Below are 22,458 nucleotides of genomic sequence, written 5' to 3' on the forward strand. Positions count from 1 at the left end.
GACTTAGCGACACCCTCATACGTATCACGGAGTTGGATATTGGGGAAATAACTAAAAGATGAGCCAGCCTGGGGCTGAACATATCTATCTATAATAAAGATATAATAATAAATGATCATACTTACAATTATGCATTTATGTCGAATTGAACTAGTCGAGTGATAATCACCACGATATTAATCAAACGGAACACAATAACCGACTGAGATATTACAGTACACGCGCTTTATTTGCGGTTGGGTGCCTTTGAGACGTAAAGCCGAACCGATGACTACCAGAAAATAAGCTCTGCCAGTAGAAAGAGCCCCTATCGCCTGCCTACTTGACCTCCTTGAGGCTAGCTCTACTGAAACTCGGCTCGATACTATCCAGATCCACATCGGATTCATCGGAATCATCCTGACTGGCGGCTGCCTTCTGCTGTTCCTGCAACTGTCGTTCAACCTCCTCGGCAGTGGGCTTCTTCTCCCGCGGAAAATCCAACTTTGCCCAGGTACCAGGTTCGGCTTTGATTAATGTCACTTCCACCTTGGTCCCGAACATGTGTACTTTTGATTGTGCCACATCCACCACGCCTCGCAATTCCAGATCGACATTGTATTCGTGATTGTTCTGCTGCGGAAACACCAAACACATGGACAGTCGGATCGGGTTCAACCGGACGACACTTTGCTGGTAGTGATACATTTTGGCATAGACCGTGACCACGACCTGCGTTGCCGTCTGGTGCCAATCCATTCGACACTTGACCGCTTTGGATTCCTCCTCGTCACTGGTCCATTTGTGGTTACCGGTTTCGCAACCCACCTGATTCATGAAGGCCGTAAAATCTGACGTTCGCTTTTGGCAGCAGGACCAAAACTTAAGACCCTCGTGGAAGATTGGCACTCCCGGATGAAACACACATGGCTTTTCGTCGTTTTTGGTTCCCTCGAACGAGTAAGTGCAACCGCCGTGTTTGCACGCCGTTCCGGGTTGTATCTCCGTCGGGTCGGATATTTTTTTAACCACAGCAGGACCTACAGGAAGATTATCAATTTGATTTTTAAAAGCCGGTGCTACGATTGGCACCATCGTGATAAGAGGGCTTTCCCAGGGAGGCCGTTGCAAAGTTGTTCTGATTGGTTCTGGAATCTTCTGCGGTGGAGGCTCATCGTAGACTACGTCCTTGTCGGAGGACTTTTCCGGTTCGGGGGGTTTTTCGTTCGAGTGTTTGCCCTGTGTGCAGCCTTTGATATTGAGGAATTCGGTGAAATCTACGCTCTTTTTGTTACAACAGGACCAACCCTTGTAGGCATCGTGAAAAAACGGAACACCTGGGTGGTGAATGCAAGTATCTGACCAGAGAAAAAGTTCATTTCTAGAGGCTTCAATAAGAATTTCCAAAAGCACAGAAACACTCACCTGCCGTATTATCACTAGGATCAAACTTTTGTCCACATCCCCGGTTGTAGCAGTTTATTAGGGCAGGCATGACTTAAACGTTGCTGCTCAACTGTGCTGAATTAGATCCTTTTACGGGCTCGGAATAAACTTCTATGGTGATGAGACAGTAAAATAAAACTGTTTTACTTTAATTCGAATTATTGACGAATAGTTATCTGCAGATTTAATATACCTGTTCCATCCAATTCAAGACACGATTCAAGAATTTTCTAGACACTTCCTTACGAAGCTTCTAAAGCACACTCACTACTGAAAATCAGACTACTCTTATGTGGTTCTTATTTCGCTTTCAATGCAATCTTTCGGACGGTTAGATGATCAGTTTGTTGGTAAAAGTTTTACGCTAGCGGGAGCGACGACGAGAGGAACATGAACATCTTGATGACAGGAAAGCGGATTTACTGAATACGAATGACAGCTGAACGATAAAAATTTTTTGAACAAAACTCACAGGGCTCCCGAGTACAGTATCCCCCCGCTTATCCGGACCTCGTTAGTCCGACGACTCGTTAGCAGCGATGCCAGATTGCTTCAACATCAATTCCGTAGATTAACTCAAAAGTTTTGGCCAGCCCTATTTCGGCGCTCATCCTCAATACAAGATAACAATACGACCACTAAACTTCAACATTTATAGTTGCTGGTCTTTGCTATATCCTAATTTTTATGAAAATCCAAAAACGAAAGAGATTACTAGGCACAGTGGCCTATACAGATTTCCACACTCGTCATAAAGGCAATTGGCAGTTGCTATACACAGAGTGTAAAATCGAATTTTTTTGGTGAAGTTCATTTTTCTTCATTTGTCAGTTCACTTCTGTCACATTCATAGTCGGCTCTGGACAGTCAATATTCAGTTGAATATTAGTCATTGAATATTTATGCACATTTTTCAAATTGATAAATTATCTGAAATCTGAACACGTTTCAAATGAGTAAAGTGATTTATCACACAGGACTGAATCCGATTTTCATCCGCGAGGCACTTTCAACAGTAAACATCAACATAAACAATGCTAATTATGTTTTTTTCTGCACATAGTAAACACAGTAGTCGTCTGACTATGTCATTCTATGTTTTGAATATTCATGCGATGTTTGTCAAAATTCGGACCGAAGTTGCTTCATGAAGATGAATATTGTTAGCTCTGGCTATACATATTTTTGACAGTAACTATTTCCAACGCTGAGATTATCATTTCTCCATTTTATTTATAGAACTTATATTGATTTAACATAGAATCAGTTTAATATTATGGACTACCTAATTTCCAGGACAACTCCAATTCTAAAGCTGATTACTTGGCTCTTTAGTGCTAATAGGTTTGAGTATTCTTGAATATCGACCCTACATGGGAACAATCCCGAGAAAAGTTTTCCTATTTTAAAGACGGAAATGCTCCGATGACAATCCGTAACTACGAAATAAGCAAGGATAGCGTTGGACCGAGCCCAACACAAAATCGCAAAGGTGTTTAAGAGTAAGACTGTACAGATAGAAAAAAACTGGATCTTTTCTACTGATTACACCTGTTGGAGTGAATCCAGTTGGGCTATGTAACTGGTAGTTTAGTTTTCTCAAATTTGTGCAGATCTCTCTTCAGTTTAGGCAGATGATGAAGTTTTCATCACTTAGGAGATCATCTTGACCATTATAAAATAGTACTGGCGGTGCCAGAGTTGTGATAATGTTCTTTCACCAGCAATTTTGACGTAATTGTTCATTCGTAATTTGGCCAGTATAGAATTTAAACAAAACCCTATTTTGACGCTGGAATTAAGATAGCAACCAAGAAAATCGCCTAAAATATCGACATTATAATCCATATTTGGTGCAAAAATTCCTCGAAAAAAATCTTGGAATAATCATCCTGGTCAACCGTCTTAGGGCCAAATTCTTCACCTTCGCTTAACTCTTAAGCGGTGCTTACCCATATTACTTAACTCGTCTTAGACGGTTGAATACATTCCACTAAAAAGAGCTTAAAATATTTTTTTTCTGGTCATCCTGGTGTTATTTCATAAATTTATCCAAAAATGCATCGGAAAGCCTTCCAGGAAATATTTAAAATAATTCTATATGAAATACTCCCAGGAATTAATTCGGTAAGCCATACACATATTTCTACCTACAACTTTTTTTTAAGGAATTCCTTCGGAATTATGTATTTCATTAAAAATTATTCCAGGAATTAATTTTAAAATTCCAACAGGACTTCTTTTAAAAAATTCTCTGCAAATGAATTCAGAAATTGTTATCGGAAACTCACTAACTTTCGAAAAATTTCTTCGGAAATTTCTATAGGAAAACCAAATCCCGCAAGGAATTCTTCTGGGAATTCGTTCAGAAATTCTAAGGATTTTTAACGGAAATCTTCCAAAAAGTTCTTTCTTAACATTTTCAGAAATTCCTACAGGAATTCCTTAAGAAATAATTTCATTAATTCCCAGAGCAATCGCTACAGCGAAAAAAAATTTTTTCTGAAATTTATCCAGCTGAATTCCCTCCAAATAGAAATGATTTTTTTGGGAATGGATGAAAAAATGTTAAGACGAAATTCTATGAATATCCGCACGAATTACAAAAGGAATTTCTAAAGGATTTTTGTAAAACAATTTTCGAAATTCTTAACCTTCCAGGACTCGCATGGTCCTGGATCGGTCAAGCAGTTCCGCCTCTGTTGTAAACGACACGCGAGCTTTTTTCGGAGGTGTTGTACTTTTTACAACGATGCGAGTCCTGGAAGGTCAAATTTCTTCAAGAATTTTTTGGATGTTCAGCTAAGAGTTCTCCTCCAGAGATTTCTTTGGAGAACCCTCACGAAATTACTCCACAAAAATCCTGAGTATTCTTTGGAAATTCCTCTAGATATACATTTGAAAGTCTAATAATTTGAAAATTCTCTTAGAAATTTCTTCAGAACTGCCTCCAGCATATTTATTTTAGAAAACCTTAGGGAGTTTTATATGGATTTCTTAGAATTTTCAGAGAATTTCCCATAGAATCTTTCGAAGAACCTTTTGGAGAAATTCACAAAGGATGTTGAAAGGATGGAAGAATGTTCAATGGAAATTATTTGGAACTCCTGGTGGAGCTCCCGAAAAAATTCCTGAAGGAATTTACAAATGATTTTTAGAAAGATTTTCCAAAGAAAAACCCGAGAGATTTCTAAATTTTGGATGCAGTTTCTAAAAGAATTCCTTGTGGAACTTCCGGATGAATTGTTGAAGGGATTTTTGAAAGAATTCACGATGGAAGGTCTAATGGAATGCCTAGTTTCTCCAGATATTTCTTCGAGAATTACGTCAGGATTTCCTCCAGGAAAGTTTCATTTCCTCATCTGTGTGTTCTATATTTATAAGAATTAAATGAGGTAAAAATCATTAATAAATTAAAAATCACAGATACTCCAATTGAAATTAAAAGTGCAAAAATCCGTAGATTTCCGCCGAAATTTTCAAATTTCCGTAGATTTTACCTACGGATCCGTAGATCCGTAGAAAGCAGTCAATTCCGTAAATCTACGGAAATTTCCGTAGATCTGGCATCGCTGCTCGTTAGTCCGGATCTAATTCGGAACTGGGTCCTAAAGCCGTACCTCGTTTATGGTAGCAAACGGTAGTGCATCGGTCAAGAATACTTGAACCGATGTTATAAAAATTCTGGTAAAAGTCTAAATCAGTAAAAATAATATTTTTGTGTTTAATACAACATTTCAGAACGAATCAACCATCATCCCAAAACGTCAGGCCCATATATTAACTGTCAAAGGTTGAGTCAAGTGCCCTGCGGTGTTTTGCTAGTGCGATTGAATCCGTACGTCAAACAAGACTGAAAATGTCGAGGAAGCATTTTTCATCTATTTTTAAATTTCAAATTAAACAATGTTCCTTTCGATTTTTGAGTTAAAAGAAAAACTGACGCGTTCAGGATGAATAACTTCGTCGTTCCCTGAAAGAAAATCGAATATCGATTCTTCATTTTAGGACCCAATTTTCCGGATTAAAAAGTATCAACACCCATTTAAACACATTATGCTGTCAGTTTTCAAATTTGTGCTGTGATTTTGTTTTGGTCCATTTATATGGATTTGACAGTCGGATTTACGAGAGAAACCCCGATAGTCCGGCCATACATTTGTCGGATCAGCGGGGGTATACTGTACACTGTTATACGAAGCAATCCATATTTTTCGAGTTGGTATTCTCTTACAAATATTATTTTGGGTACAACAGGACTCATGTCAACATAAACGTACACTGAGGAAAATGGACGTACGATTTTCAATAAAACGCCTTATGGAAATTTGCCACAAGGAATCGGTATGAATTTCAATATGTTGCCTTATGAATGATGATTTCCATTTAAAAAAAAAGTGAAGTGCGGCAGACTGGTTTCGAACCATGGACATCAGGGTCGGGAAGCCGTTATGTAGACCACATGCCCATCGACGCTTGGGTAGTTGAAGAGGTAACTGCGTATAAGAAGCATTGTTGGTGGAATAATCAGTCGAATATTCATAAGGCGTCAGTTATGAATTTCGATAGTCCAGTTCGCTGAGTGTATGTTTATATTTAACTAATGGATCAATCTATCTAATTGGTTATGTCAAAATCTCTAATGCTACGTTTAGACAAGGCAAGTGAATTGAGCAAGTCACTCGAATCGAACGCAAACTGAACGTGTAAACACCTTAATTCAATTCAATTCACGAAAAGAACACGTTCAACTTTTGGCAACATGTTCAACTTTTGGCAAGTCAATTCAATTCAACTTAGTCGTTCAATTCACTTGCCCTGTCAAAACGTAGCATAAGGCTTGCTGACTGTTATAATCATAAATAAATATTTTTCTTTCAAGCGAGATGTTTTTTACGGAAACGCAAAATGAGTCAGTTTTACATCTTTTGATTGATCCATTGGTTCTCGAGTTAAATATTACCATAGTTTTCATTACTTTTTCTTTTGCGTGTACCATCACAAAACATGACAGCAAAACGATATAACGTGGTCGAGGTCCACACAAACACAAACAACTCATCACGAAATCGCGATGCTGTTTACGTGTGCCAGATGAAAAATACCTTCTAAATTGAATTTCGTTTATTGTTTTTGCTTGATCTGGGATAGAGTTTTATCTGTTCGAAACAAGTGAAATTACCTAGTGATCGCAATATCCGTATTTAAAACCGGTACAGGTAGTGTTCAATAAGTGTTCAGTGAGACAATCCTCCGATCGATCCACCACTGTTTTGGATACTCAACAAAATCATCTTGTAGTTCATTCATTACTGAAGCAACGGTAAGTGCAAAATATTGGATTTGTTTACTATTTAAAGTATGGACTGTCTAAAAGGAAGGTTCCTATATTCCGTATCCGCGATTCCTTATTGATCGCAACAAAAGTCACCATACCGGCAAAATTATCATAACCTCTTCGTATAGGGTACGTGCACTCGGATAATGGACCATTATTGCGTGGGCTGATGCCAGGGCTGCCAGATTATTTATGAGCACGAGATAGAAATTTGTGCTATTGAACACGTAACGAAAAAACCTTATATAAGTTAGGGAAGATCCATAAAGTACGTCACGCAAAAATTGGCGATTTTCGAAACCCACCCTCCCCCCCTTTGTCACACTTTTTGTATAAAACCTCTAAACTATTTGTAAGAGTCGTCACGCTGCTCGAGCCCCCCCCCCCCTCCCCCTAGGAGCGTGACGTATTTTGTGGATGGTACCCTTATGGCAAAAACCTATTCGAAAATACTAATACACTTCATTATACCACCTAAAAAAAAGGCAAATAATATTCATAGGCTAATGAAAAGTATAAGTTTTGGAATGTATGTGGCTAATACAATGCATAATTTATTTCTTATACATAACATTAAACGCCCGCTTTGGCAAAAAAAAGTATTAGAAATCTTGATCTTCTATCTTCTCTATATAATAAAAATGAAATGGTCTGTGTTCGTATTCGCATAACTCGAAAACGGCTGGATGGATTTTCTTCATTCCTTCAGCCGAAATGTTTGCTATCGTTGACCGACGCCGCGAAAGCGACGATACCATGTTGTTCTTCGGGCGGCCACTTTTTCGATAAAAGGATCGAGTTCGACCACAGGGCACCGGTATGACCCATGAAGTCGACTCCGAACCCTTGGACCACCTCTTATTTGCGCCTGAACTAGCCATTCCTCGAGTCCACGCGCCACCTTACGTGTAGCTCCGAGACGATTTGGACGATAGCCGATAAAACGGCGTTCCAGCCAACTTCATCTTACACATCCTCCGAACTAGGTTGTCCGCGGTAGTGTCCAGACCACATGTGGCAAGCATGTGGTCACGCATTGTGCGAAAACGTGGGCACACGAACAATACGTGTTCCGCCGTTTCCTCTAAACCTGCGCACACCCGACAGTCGGGCGAGGCCGAGTGTCTGATCCGGTGTAGATACTGTCTGAAGCAACCATGGCATGTTAGGACCTGGGTCAGGTGGAAAGTGATTTCCCCACGTACCTATCTCCGGTATCAACCTATGTGTCCATCTACCCTTAGTGGAACTGTCCCACGCACGCTGCCATTTGACCATTGAGGCCAACCTGACAGTCCTGCGGATGCCTCTCGTGCCGCGCATTTCAAAGCACTCTATGTCTTCACCGATAACGATGTCAATAGGCATCATACCGGTGATGACGCAGAGTGCATCGTGCGACACGGTACGGTACGCGCTCGCAACTCTTAGGCACATGAGCCTATACGTATTTTCTAACTTCGTTCTGTAGCAGTTAATACACAGGGTCGTGCCCCAAGCTGGCCCCCCATACCTCAAGTATGGACAGAGCGACACTAACCAGAAGCTTGCGCTTGCTGGCAAAAACCGCAGAGCTATTGGACATCATCCGGGACAACGCCACTATAGCTGTGGAGGCACATTTGCAGGCGTAATTGACGTGGCTACCAAAGGTGAGCTTATCGTCGATCTTTTGATGGAGTTTGATGGAGCGTTCAGAGGTGTTGCTCCGACTTTCGGTCAGTGTCGGTAAAAACTCAAAATCTCAAAACTCATGTGTGATTCAAATCAAGCGTGAGTTGAAACGCACCCAACTCAGCACCTAAAAACTCATGGATGAGTTGAATCATCCATTTGAATCATCGTAGGTTTTCTTTTGTTCTCTTTCGTTAAAAACAGTGAATTGACGTCTGTCGCATAAAATATTAGACACTCTTTTATGTATAAGCAATAAATTGCCCCCAAATTGATTTCAAATGCGTTTTTAAACCAAAAAAAAATTTTATCAAATGATGCGTTTTAGCATGAAAATTCAAGCGTGATGCATTCCTTTAAAATCGCAAATGATTTCGATCGCACGGGAGCACTCGTTGATAGAGATTTAAGAGTGATTTTTCCAACACTGCTTTCGGTTGTTAACAACAACCTCCTCAGTCTTGTGGTGAGCCAGTTCTAACTTCCTGGAACTCATCCACTCACCTCTTCGATCGATTCGCCGTAGACCTCCAGCGTAATATCGTCAGCGAAGCCGACGATTGCCACGCCCACCGGGAACTTCAACCTCAAGACACCGTTGTACATGACGTTCCATAGCACCGGACCTAGTATGGAACCTTGCGGAACCCCTGAGGTTATGTCAACGCACTTCCGACCCACCTCCGTGTCGTATACCAGTACTCGATTCTGGAAGTAGCTTCCGAGAATCTTGTACAGGTACTCGGGAATTCCAAGACGCAGGAGCGCATCTGCAATAGCTGCCCAACTGGCACTATTGAAAGCATTCCTCACGTCAAGAGTCACTACTGCACAATAGCGATCAACCCTCCTCTTTCGCTGGATAGCTATCACCGTGGATTTGGTAACCGACAAGATAGCGTCTACGGTCCACTTACCCTTTCGGAAGCCAAACTGGTTACTCGATAGACCATCCGCACCCTCCGTGCGTATCAACAACCTGTTGAGGATGATCTTCTCGAGCACCTTCCCCGCCGTATCAAACAGGCATAGAGTAGAGTGGGGCAAGAGTGCGCGTGGGGTAAGAGTACGTTTTCGATTTTTTGAAGTAATAAAAAAAGATAAACTAGCAGCACTGCATCAGTTTGACAGGTATTCTGGTCAACTATTATCATGTGTAATTGTAAACGATTTGAATAAACAACAAGGGAGATATGGAGTTAGATAACTTTTTGGTCATTTTGCTAAAAATAATTGGATTTCCGCAACTAGTATTTTATTACCATATATACGTTCAATCAGGTGAACATTATACATTTCGATAATCTATTGTATAGAGTACTTTATGGTACAGAACACCAATCCGGTTGGTTTTCCAAGAAGTCAAAACCATTACTTGAATAATTTTTGGGACTGTGGGGTAAAAGTACGCAGGAACCGGTGGGGCAAGAGTACGCATATGAATTTTCAAGCTATGATGTCAAACCCGTATCTCCGGCCAAAATAAGACTTCTTCCAAAGCGTAAAGATCCACAACTAAGAAAAAGCGGGCAGAATTCGAAATTATCACAAGTTTTTAGGATAAGTTGAAGTAATTCGGTGTTAGAAAGGACTTAGCGAACAAAGCACTGAAGCGAAATAATGAAATTGGTTTAGGACTTGTTGTACACCTAAACATAGTACGAAAACACAATTTCATCTAAATGATAATTTCATTTAATCAAAAGAAACATTCATAAATTACGCAACGTTTAGCTGTGAGGGGTTGCGAGATGTGTGGAGATCCATATAATTTTTAGAGGATTCATACAAATAGTGTAAGATAGGAAGGGGGGGATGAGTGATGAAATAGCCAAATTTTACGTTACGTGATTGGTGGACTTTCTTTAAGAAAAATGCTTTTGAATACGCCACGCGAAACCTGATACATATTTTTACCTTTGTAGTTTTTTGTATATATAAAAACCCAGATTAATCCACCTAGCGGTGATGGTGCCTTTCTCGTTCGTTCAAAAGGTTTGAAAATCTCAAATAACACCAATATGTGGATTGGTCTTATTTTCATATTTGTTTGTTTCAATTTGTTGCATAAGAGCAAAAAAAAGGCCTTTTATTTAGTAGTTTTAAAATTAGTATTTTCGCCATAACTTTTGACCCAATTGTACGATCCGGCCAAGTTTCTATAGGAAACAATGGGACAAGATTCTGCGTCGAATGCAATCTGTTGCGAGCGACCTGAGAAGCACACATATTGCACATCAATCACAGTAACTTATATATGACCGGATTCAGTCACAATATGGTTACTGCAACCAGATTTGTTGAAATTGTGATGCTTGGGGAATAGATGAAGTATAAGTGCTAAGAAAGTGAGCTAGACTTTTTTTTAACTCTTTTCACAATAAATAGTAATTTGACCATAACATCTAAGCCCATAGTCCGATCTGGCTAATTTTCAATAAGAAAATATGAGACATTCTGCGTCGAATGCAAATGCGAGCAAATCGGTTGAGGAAAAGTGCCTGAAAAATGAGTGACATATTTTACGCGATTTTTTCGTATGAATTTGTATTTTGGCCATAACTTCTGATCCCATAGTTCGATCTGGCCAATTTCAAATAGGAGACAATGGGACAGGATTCTGCATCGAATGCAACTTGTTGCGAGCAAATCAGTTGAGAATAAGTTCCCGAAAAAATGAGTGACATTTTTACGCGATTTTTTCGTATGAATTGGTAGTTTGGCCATAAGCGCTAATCGCATAGCCCGATCTGACCAATTCCAAATAGGAAACAACGGGACAGGATTCTATGTCGAATGCAACTTGTTGCGAGCAAAACGGTTCAGGATAAGTTCCCTAAAAAATGAGTGACATTTTAACGCGATTTTTTCGTATGAATTTGTATTTTGGCCATAACTTCTGATCCCATAGTCCGATCTGACCAATTTCAAATAGGAAACAATGGGACAAGATTCTGCGTCGAATGCAACTTGTTGCGAGCAAACCAGTTGAGGATAAGTGCCCGAAAAATGAGTGACATTTTTGAGTAGTTTTGCACACACACACACACACATACACACACACACACACACACACACACAGACATCACCTCGATTCGTCGAACTGAGTCGATTGGTATATAACACTATGGGTCTCCGGGCCTTCTATAAAAAGTTTGTTTTTGGAGCGATCATATAGCCTTTACCGTATACTTAGTATACGAGAAAGGCAAAAACAATGGTTTTTCGTATGAAAGTGCACATTTTTAGGACCCCCTCCCCCTTTAAGAGTTACGTAATCTTTAAACATTCCCTAATATATGCTCATTAAACATCAATTAAATGTTATTAACTCTTATTTGTGTTAATATATATTTAAAGCACATGATTAGATAAATGCGTAAGAACCCCGCCCGATGCGCACTTTTACCCCACCGGTGGGGTAAGAGTGCGTTTTTCACTTGTCTTGCAAAAAGGGTTCTACTAAAACGAATCTCAATAATTTCAATATTTTTTCCACTGGGTAACATAAAGGAAGAGTATATGAATCATCAACACTGATTTGATATGCAGAAGCTTGCTTCATAAGGGCCACATGATCGATTGAAAACTAAGTGCGTACTCTTGCCCCACTCTACTCTATAAAAACAATGGTTTTCGTCTGAAAGTGCACATCTTTTGGACCCTCCCACTTTAAGAGTTACGTAATTTTAAACATTCCCTAATATATGCTCGGTAAACATCAATTAAATGTTATTAACTCTTATTTCAAGCTCTATCTGGTAAAAGGGCGAATGTCGCAAGAGGATTCTCTTCGTCGACTTCCCTCTTTATATAAAAGTGACAAGCAGAGAATTTCATCGCGGTTTATCACCTTAGAATGCAAGTTTTCATTGTTTTCTTTCGTTTTGAGGGTAAACAGCAAAGAAATTCTCTGCTTGTCACTTTTATTCAAATGAGGGGAAGTCGACGAAGAGAATTCTCTCTTGCGACATTCGCCCTTTTACCAGATAGAGCTTGATTTGTGTTTATAGTATACTTAATTAAAGCACATGATTGGATAAATGCGTACTTTTACCTCACCTGATGCGCACTTTTACCCCACCAGAAAGGTAAGAGTGCGTTTTTCACTTGACTTGCACGAATCTCAATAATTTCAATATTTTTTCCACTGGGTAACATAAAGGAAGAGTATATGAATCATCGACACTGATTTGATATGCAGAAGCTTGCTTAATAAGGGCCACATGATCGATTGAAAACTAAGTGCGTACTCTTGCCCCACTCTACTCTATTGGTCTATATGCCGACGGATCCCTCGGTGGTTTTCCCGCCTTTGGCAAAAGGACCAAGCTCTGCATTTTCCATGCTTCAGGGAAGACTCCCTCGTCCAGGTATCTCTGCATGACAGATCTGAACATCTCGGGAGCCTCAGCATTGGCCGTTTTGATGGCCAGGTTCGGAATACCATCCGGTCCTGGCGCCTTACCTACACTATAGTGCTATAAGGGACTGTGCAATCCTCGCAAGTTCCCCCACGGTTACTCTTACCTCGTCGGCCACCCTGGCCCCTGGCAGCTCCACAAAGGGAGGCCAGGGACTTGGGTCATGACGTGGTAAGAGCCCTGCGATGATCCTCTCCAGCATCTCTGGAGACCGCTCTGTAGGGGCCATCGGCCCACGTGTCTTGGCCATTACGACCCTATAGGCGTCACCCCATGGATTCGCGTTGGCACTTTGATACAGGCCCTCGAAGCAGCCTTTTTTACTTGATCTAATCTCAGTCTTTACAGCGGCTTTAGCAGCCACGAACACCACCCGTCGTTCAACATGGCGGAGCGCTTCCTTAAACACCTCGTCGTCGATGTACGATGTCTTCCACATACGAGGACTAGGCCTCGCCCCATCTTCCGTCCGCTGAATGCTGGTCGTATAGTCGATACAGTAGCGAACCGCCAGGTGATCGCTGTGAGTGTAGCCATCATCCATCCTCTAGTTCGAACTACTCATTTGGCCATTGTAAGTCATATTTTACATTGATTCTATATTTATTATGGAACATTGGGGCAAATAAAGGCCCGTAAGGCATGTTGTGATGTTATATATAGAGATGCACTCTGAGTCATATGTTCGATTGACTTGATTGATTTAAAATTTTCGCGTTGGAAAATTTCATTGTATATAATGATAAATATACAATTCTATAATCTGCAATAGCCACGGCCTCGTCCTTACAAAAAGGTGGTGAAAAATAATGCGTATTTTTGGTGATCTATGCAATACGAAAACGTGAAGTGAATTGTCAGACTGACAGTACGCGGAGCAAGTGATAAGATGAGATTGTCATATTTAGCTGTTAGATCTTTGCTTCCAAGTTTTTTCTGCTTTTGGTGCATGGAATTAAGTATAGAAGGACGGATGATGCATTAACATCCAGAAAATCGGACCCACTGAGACTGACTCTTCGAGCAGTCTTTATGTATAAATAAATGTTGTCCAGGGAATCAATTTTTTTGGAATGCGCTTGCGAAACAAGCGACAAAGAGAACCAACGACAAAGCTTTGTTTTTGTCGGAAATAATAATGACAAAGATTCGAAAAAATTTGTCAGCAACAAAAAAGAAGACAATCTTGTTGCTAACTTTTCATCCCGTTATTTTGCATTATTTCTAGTGAAAATTTCGGTTTTATGCTATCATAGTTTCTTCTTTTATGGAAATATTCGAGAATCGAACAATGATTACAAAATTAGCAGCGTATTTTCGGAGATATCAGAGCATGCAATGCAAAGGATTCTTGTCATATTGTGTTCGGGTTCTGATAAAGGTTTGTCGCTAGGTGCGTTTGTCAGTAACAAACTCTGTTGATGACAAAGAGTATATTTTTAGGCGTTGCTCGAATATTGATTCCCTGATGTTGTCAAATATCCTGGTATTCACATTTGTTCAGCACAAGGCTTAAGGATTATACTGACGTTCAACGGTAGGAAAAGAAATTGAATATCTTTAGAATGTTCTTGTTAAAGGTTCTTAAATCAATTGCTGCTAAACCGTTCAGCAAAGTGTGATCCTGAAACGCTCATGCAAACTCGTTCATGCTGTGTAATGTGAGCGATGTGTGTTTGTTAGTGTTGTACAAAATACAACAGCGCGCGGTGGTGAAATTTTGAATGCAATCTTAAGTTTTGTCCGGGATTTTTATGAGGGCCCGCCACTGTGCGTCGTTTTGAATTTTAAGACCCGTTGCAAAATACAGCCCTGCTTTTTAATATACGAACATAGTCCAAAATAGCCATAACAATTTATCCTTTAATATTCCACTTAGCAGGTGTAGGTGCACTGGGCAATTAACCTTTTCCGTCAACAATTTTTATCCGCTTAATCGATTCTTCAATTTTTTGAGGACAACTTTCCCAAAGAACCCATACTTTTTGACGAATAGTGCTGGTTTCCAAGCTTGGCCTAACATTCGCACGATTTTAAATTAAAATAAGGCCAATTCCAATTCTTCAAACGTGCGGCACTTTTCCAATTTTTTTATTCTAAAATATGAGTTCTGTGGAAAAGTTGAACTTAAATAAGTCAAAGAATTGACTGAGACAATGAAACGAGATACATTTTTTGGCGGGAAATGTCAATTGGTTCTTGTAAAAATGACACTGATACGTGGATAGAGCCCCTTATTTACATTGATTTAAATTCTTTTAAGAATATCAATCAAAAGCAACTTGTTGCAAGGAGATCTTTTAAAGATAAGTGTCAGAAAAGTGAGACTTTTGCATAGACATTTTTGCATAAACAAATGCATTTTGGCCATATCTTCTGAGCCCATAGTCCAATCCGGCCAATTTTCAATAGGAGACAATAGGACAAAATTTTCCATCGGTTTCAATTTGTTGCGATCAAATCAAAAGAGGACAAGTGCCAGTCCTTCTATATAAAGCCAGTTTTTGAATCTAACATATACCTTTTTCGACCACTCAGTGTTTGCTTTGTTGCTGAAACAGGAAGGCACTGTAGATAGAATTCGTGAATAAGTATATTAGTGTGCTCACATTGAGCTGGGCGAAGTCTTCATTACTAACGTAATCTTACAAACTAGCGGCTGGAAAAAAGGTTACGTTCTTATAGAAAATCATAATTTACTGAGTTATCATAAAATGAGCCCAAACATGCGGATTAGACTGTAAGGCGTAATATATGGATATTTTCTTTCAACTTTTAAGACTTATTTCATCGTGTAACACAAATTTCGAGAAAAAAAAATTTGCTTCGATATGGAAAATTCGATTATATGGACTTTTTGCATCGAAAAGTCCATATAATCGAGGTATACATGGGGTGATTCCAGCAGGATCTGCCCCATTGATTCGTGGATCGGCTTCCCCATTCCACGGCCCAAGCGTTGAAGTCCCCCGCTATCACTACCGGCCTACGCCCCATCAAGTTAGCCGTCAAGCAATCTAGCATTCGACCGAACTGCTCGATCGATTATCGAGGAGGCGCATAGCAGCTGCAGAAGAAGACCCCGTTGATTTTGGCAATGACGAAGCCCTCGTGTGTCGAAGACACCAACTCTTGGACTGGGTATTTCCCCGTTTTCCGTATCGCTGCCATTTTAAACCCATCGGTGACCCAATTACCCTTCCTGGCGGGTACCCGGTAAGGATCTGATATGATAGCGATATCCGTCCCCCATTCAGCAACTGTCTGACACAGCAGTTGCTGGGCTGCATCACAGTGGTTCAGGTTTAGCTGCATTACCTGCACTGTGATTTTGCAGCACGCTTAAACGCCCGGCACTTCGAACTCCCCATGGGGTGCTTGCTGTTCGCAGCTTTGCTGGAACAGATCAAACAGTTGGGAGGGTTCGTGTAGCATTGTGCCTTATGTCCCTCCAATCCGCAGCATCGACAGAGCTTGCTTCTGTCAGGGCCTTTGCAGTCCCATTGCTTGTGCCCCGGTTCCAGGCACTTGAAGCAAACTTCGGGTTGCTCATATATGCCCACAGGGCATACCGACCACCCCACCTTGACGCTTCCTAACTTGACTACCTTGGAGGCGTCCGCTGCAGGTAGCCGAACCAATGCTACCTGTGTTCCTGCCGGACCTTTCCGTAGCCGAACGGCTGCGGTGGACGCCTCCACTTCACACTGTCGCCGCAGTGCCGTGACGAGCTCTTCGACTTCGGTGATCTCGTCCAGGTCATTAACCCTTAGATTCACCTCCGTCGTGAGTGCCCTCACTTTACCGTCTCGCCTAGGACTTCCTCCGCCAGCTTCTTGTAGATGACGCCCTTTTGCGAGACGGCCCGTCCAGGTACGTCTTATTCGACGTACGTCTGCGCCGAGTTCACCGAGCTTGACGTCACTCCTCATCGCTTTCAAGACGTCCGAGTACTTAGCCTCGTCCGTTTTGATGACTAGGGCATCGCCCCTGGAGCGATTGGCGCCTACCCTAGACTTCTTGCTACCCTCATTCGCCTGGGCCTTCTTTTCGGCCCTTGACGTCTTCGGTTTTCTCTTGTTCTTGACCAGGGTCCAGGAGGCGTCATCCCCTCTATTTCCCTGGTCTGGGGCGGCTGAGAGCTCTCAGCCTGCCGTAACCCCTTACCACCGTCTTTCCTGGGTGGACGGACCTTTCCAGGTCCTTCCTCCCCCGGTTTTGGAGGTACCTGGCCGGGGTTCAGCTTCCCAGCCCCACTACCCTTGTTCGGGGTAGTAACCCTCCGCGTTTTGGAGCGGCCCCCAGGAAGCTCATCCCCTGGAGACTGTCTCCCCCGTTTTTGTGTCTGCTCCGTTGGAGCAGTCACCCCCGACGTGCCCGCGAATACTTGAGCCTCAGTCTGGGTAGACTTTGGCACCACAGTCTTCGCTGGCACGCCCTCGGTCGATTCGACCTTGCCCGAGTCCGCGAATCCTTGGGCCTCAGTCTGTGTAGACCTCAACTCCACGGATTTCACGGGTTTACACTTGGCCGTCCCGACCGCCCTCTCCAGCTTGGCGTCCAACATCGACTTTCGAAGTTTCAGCAAGCTCCTCTTGAGGTCCTTACTGATATTATGCTTCGATGACGCGAAGGGGTTTTCGCCTACACTACTACCACTAATTGAAGGATTGACTTGGTTTTCCATTTTGGTCCCACGAGTTGCTCGGGAAAAGAGGTCCACCGCGCCAGAGCCCAGCATGACGCGGTAAGGGACAATTACTGTGGAGGGTGCCCATGTACCCCACAGGCTCCGTTAAAGGCCTAGCTCATGATTTCACCCCCCTGGCCATGCATCCCCTCGGCACGGATCGCTTAACGCCTTGGGATTAGGGGTTAGGGACGATGGTCCCCTTGGTCGCACCCCCTCACTCTAGCTGATGTCAGAAGGACAACAGTGTCCAGGCTGCACTACCAGCTAAGTACAAAACCCTTAGCTGGCGGTCGATTGTCATCGGAAGACCCGTGGAAGCGTGAGATTGGAACTTGTGAGGACCAGAGCTGTGTAGGTCGCTCCTTCCCAGACGTCAACTAACCATTTCGCAGCCCACCATTTCGTTGTATGGGAAAACTCGAAGTGAACCATAAAGACGAATCCAAGTAAAAATAAGAAGAAGACACACGACGGTGTTAACTTTGACAGATCCTACAGTACAGCATAGGAAGATCATTTTAAAATGCTTATAATAAATTCTAGACAAATTTTAATTAAAATCTGATTGATTGCATCATTACTTCTAATGTTTCATAAGTTGTCTTGGTAAAAGACCCGTCATCTTTTTTCATAGTACCAAGACCATTTATGTGATCTTTGGCAAGGACTTTCTGCAACCTAGCAGCTACTGGAGTACTTTCAATGTTTTCACAACTGTGCCTCCAATTTATTCTTTAAGATCTTCGAATTTCTCTATTGTAGGAAGTGAGGAATTCTTTGTATTGTTCCCACTGCTGTGTACGTTTAGCCCGGTTAAATAGTTTCCAGTTTGTTTTTTCGCATTTTTGTAAATTAGTATTCCACCAAGATACATCTCTATTTGAATAACGTTCTTTAGCAGCGCAGCTGACTTGAAAAGCTTTCAGTATCAAGCAAGATAGTTGCTTAGAACGTTTTTCAAGTCCATGACTAGTATTTAATGAGGTGCTCAAGTTTTCCGTTAAATTTGGGATATAAATTTCCTACAAAGCGTTAATGAATAAAGCTTCCAATGAATGATTAAATTTGTTATGATTAAAGCATTCAACTCTAGGATTAAGTGCTTAATGAACACTAAGCAGCGAGGCGGTAATGTCACAGTGGGGGATGTAATGCCAATTAAGAAGACTTATTGTATACACCCTACACAGTGACATTGGCGTTGGTGATTCTGGCGATTGTTGTACAAAATGTTATGAAATTCCCACGGAATGATTTTTCAATTTCCTCGGGAAATTGAACTTTTGACAAAAGGCTCAGAGATCCATAGTGTTATATACCAATCGACTCAACTGGTCAAATTGAGGTGATGGCTGTATGTACGTGTGTGTTTTTGTGTGTACAAAAAATGTGAGACACACTTTTTTGTACTTAGCCTTACCTGATTTGCTTACAACAGGTTGCATTCGACGCGGAATCCCTTTCTAATTTTTCGCTATTGAAAATTGTCTCAATTGCGTTCCGGAGTTATTAAAAAACATTGTTTTTTTTTCCAATTTTTCCCAAAGGGAATTTTTTTTTTCAAAAGCTGCAACTTTTTTCAAATGAACGCAAATAAATGTGAATTGTTGGAAATAACTGAATCTATCTCCCTAAAGTGCAATTTTGACCTCTCTTATATGCTTTTCTTGTTACTCTAATGTGTTTTCTTGCTTTATAATACACGAGAAAGGCACCATCACCGCTAGGTGGATTATTTTTTTTTCTCAATTTCAAAGATTTATTTTTATGAATTCGCGTCAGTATTTTATTTTCCGGAAAACTCCGTTGATTTCCCCGTGAAATTGTTCTACATTTTTTAAAACTCTCGCGGTGCGAAGAATAATTCCATTTCTCATGAAAACTCTGTAGATTTTCCACATTAAATGTCCAGTTCTAGTAAATGTAATTTTCAAGTTTACATGTACTATCTCGTGTTGAAAATTATATAATTACCAAGTGAATCTAATCGTATCGTAATCGTAGTTAGATTGCTAATCTTATCATTAATTTCATTCTGCACTACTCGAAGTGGGCCCGATGCACTTTCTTCTGAATAGGCCTTTCCCGTCAAACCTTATCCGTAGTTTGTATTTTTGCCTTGTTGTTCTTTTATTCGACAATGAATGATTTTATGCATTTTGAGAAACTAAAATAAAAATAAACACCGAATAGAAATTTGAAAATGTTACCATTAATATAATTTTAAAAAAATTAACGGGAAAGGTCGGTTGATTGAATTGAAAGTATGCTTTGCACCTACTTGAACCGTGTCGATGAATCGACTCCGTCGGTTTTTCCCATGATAGGGGACAAAGATCAATCGAGCAGACTGGTTTCCATAGCCGCGAGCTTATAAACTGATTAGATACTGCGCGGGGTTTCGATTAGGCTAGAAACAAAAGAAATTTAAATTAACCATTCCTGATGGGATTCTCGGTACAAAGAGCGATTGCGAACTTTGGCGGTATGCTGCACTATGGGTGCTTTTTTATGAAGGCTGGTGGCCAAAAATAATTGTTCGTGTTCGTGAATTTTTTTTTTCGATTTTCTTCAACAATTTTTTTTAAATGACACCAGATCTCGACGTTTCATGCATTTTTAAGTCATTTGGGATCAAAAACAAAAATTCGATTTTTGACTTTTCCTTGTGTAAAAATTTAAATAAAATTTTAGCCATTCCTAAATCATGTCCGATTGAGCTCAAATTTTGCATGTGGTCATATTTTAGGACAATGAAACTTGTGAGCAATGTTTTTTGAAATTCGATGACAGTTTAGAAGGGAGGAGGTGTATGGCAAATGTTCATGACACAAACATTTTTTTTTTAAATTTACATGAGCAGTTGACCATGCCGGGGAAGAGGGGTATCTTAGACTGACCAAAACATGTCCAAGTGGTATATGGACAGCCCCTTACGTTAATTTTAGCATTGTGCCATACTTAAATATTGTCTTTGACATTTTCTATCCCACTGTTCACAACATAACACTAGTATTTTTCGGATGTAATTATACAATTTTCTTCTTCTTAATAATGGTTTAACGGATTACAATTTTGTCAAAATTTCGACCCCCTGATAAACCCTTACTAATAGCGTGATTACATCAACAGCAAAAAAAATCAGTTATCAGATAACATTCGAAGTGAAAATTGGAGAAGAGATTAGGAGCACATTTAGTGCTCGGGTCAATCGATTCGAAATCGTTCGACCACACAAGGAGTGGAATAATTACTGTCGTCGATAATTGTTTCAAACAAAGGATTCCTGCTATTTTTAACTATTCTTACCTGTGACCTGTGGCAGATAACATGTTGTCAAAACAAACAAATTATGTTTTTTTCCATGAAATGCTGACAACTGGTGGCACTGTTTGTTGGACGCGAATGCACCAGACCAAGATAGAAGAGCAATAAATTCTCCGGGGAATGAGTATTTTTTTCAAGATTTCAATTTCGTATTTTTGCATATACATTCTTTATGACCAAAAACGTAATTTGTATCATTGGTTTGCCATTTTGACTCTAGCCTAACTTTTGACAAAGACCTTTTTGAGAATTTCAAAAGTACAGTATTAATCCGATTTTGTCACTCCCGACTTCTACCCGATTTGTCACTCCCAAAAAAAATGAAAATTTTAGTTTAGTTGTAAATAATACCGCAAACAAAAATTATGTTCATGACATATCTTGCACCGCCTGTGGTTTATTATGAATTATTTCTGAGTACTTGTTTTGTAAGCTTATTCAACAAAAAAATTTGGATCCCATTCACGTATTTTGCCCTTCCAAGGCATAAACTGATTCATACTTGTGAAATAAATTAAAAATTTGAAAATATTTTTTTTTTTCGAGTTTGTCACATTTTCTATTCTATCACCTCAAAAATCGAGAAATTATTGTATCCCAAAAAAACACGCCTACATCTAAGACACGTCTAGCGCAAACTAGAAGAAATCTTTACTACTGATTTCCACATTTCATTCACTACATTTCTTATAGTTGTTTGTAGTACGTTCAAAATGTGTAGTGTAGTAAAGTCTCTTTTATTCTTTCGAACATGTTTCACGAGTGACCTTTACTACTCATAATGTAGTAAAATAGAACTTGCTACTTTTTATTTATACGACCCATTTAATCACCAAAGCATACTCTTTGATCTATCCAGGTCGTCTGATCATCTTAGACAAGGATCTAGCAAAGAAACGTATGGATAAACTTCATACTTACTAACTTACTTTTTACTTCTGGGTCTTGGGCTGACTAAAAGATCTCTATCTTGAGCGATGTCCAACTAGTGTCAAGGTAGATTTCGACTTTTTTTCTTTATGGAGGCTATGCCGCCATGAACCTCTGGGTCTGCCTCTGCAGCGATGTCTACCCTTGCGTGAGGTATGGCCCACCCAGCCCAACTTCCGTTCCCGAATTTCAGTTTCTATCGGCCTCCACTGACGGAGCTAAGCTGGGGTACGTTACGCACCGAATTGAATATTTATCCTTAAGGTCTGAGCGAAGGGTTTTCCGTTAAAAATGCACATGGTAGAGAAAATTGCCCAATTCAGCCCGCCACAATGACGCTGTCAGTGTCGCCAAAATTATTTCATCATTATGCAGTTTATGATTGCTTTAGAATTTGCCGTAAACGGAGAACAAAAGGAATTGGAAACAATGGGGAAGAAATTCATCACTCGGCGAGGTGGTTCGGCGAGAGAACAGCAGCAGCGCCGACCAATCGTGCAATGAGGAGATCAAAATAAATAAACTCCTGCTAGTTTTGGAAAATGAAAACATGAACCGTTTCTAGAACAAGCTTTGAAAAGGATTTGGGTAATAATAATGTAAATAAGACAAATAAGACAAATGAGACAAATGAGACAAATAATACA

General features: G+C 40.5%; 2 protein-coding genes across 4 annotated transcripts in view; one reads left to right on the plus strand and one right to left on the minus strand.

The window, feature by feature from the left end:
- Positions 1 to 203: 203 nt before the first annotated feature.
- On the minus strand, positions 204 to 1,782 carry LOC134202774 (cysteine and histidine-rich domain-containing protein morgana). Of its 3 annotated transcripts, none has more exons than XM_062677774.1 (3): positions 1,619 to 1,782; positions 1,405 to 1,533; positions 204 to 1,337 (listed from the first exon to the last, which is right to left on the minus strand). In XM_062677774.1, the coding sequence occupies exons 2-3, from the start codon at positions 1,472 to 1,474 to the stop codon at positions 319 to 321; spliced, it is 1,089 nt and encodes a 362-aa protein (XP_062533758.1). In that variant the 5' UTR covers positions 1,475 to 1,533; positions 1,619 to 1,782; the 3' UTR covers positions 204 to 318. The 3 variants fall into 3 exon arrangements, with proteins under 3 accessions (XP_062533758.1, XP_062533753.1, XP_062533765.1); XM_062677769.1 differs by having other exon boundaries at positions 1,405 to 1,536; XM_062677781.1 differs by having other exon boundaries at positions 1,405 to 1,563.
- A 4,684-nt stretch (positions 1,783 to 6,466) lies between these two features.
- LOC134202727 (glycerol-3-phosphate acyltransferase 1, mitochondrial) overlaps positions 6,467 to 22,458 on the plus strand; it is a 99,930-nt gene continuing 83,938 nt past the window's right edge. Inside the window, exon 1 of the mRNA XM_062677737.1 lies at positions 6,467 to 6,748. The gene's annotated coding sequence lies outside the window, so the exon portion shown is untranslated. The remainder of the gene's footprint in view (positions 6,749 to 22,458) is intronic.

The sequence above is a fragment of the Armigeres subalbatus genome, chromosome 1 (assembly GCF_024139115.2).
Source record: "Armigeres subalbatus isolate Guangzhou_Male chromosome 1, GZ_Asu_2, whole genome shotgun sequence".
Taxonomy (NCBI): domain Eukaryota; kingdom Metazoa; phylum Arthropoda; class Insecta; order Diptera; family Culicidae; genus Armigeres; species Armigeres subalbatus.

Coding starts and splice junctions, on each gene's coding strand:
- LOC134202774 (XM_062677774.1), bottom strand. CDS start 1,474: ATGCCTGCCCTAATAAACTGCTACAACCGGGGATGTGGACAAAAGTTT. Junction 1,338..1,404: donor TCCTAGTGATAATACGGCAG/GTGAGTGTTTCT, acceptor TTCTCTGGTCAG/ATACTTGCATTCACCACCCA.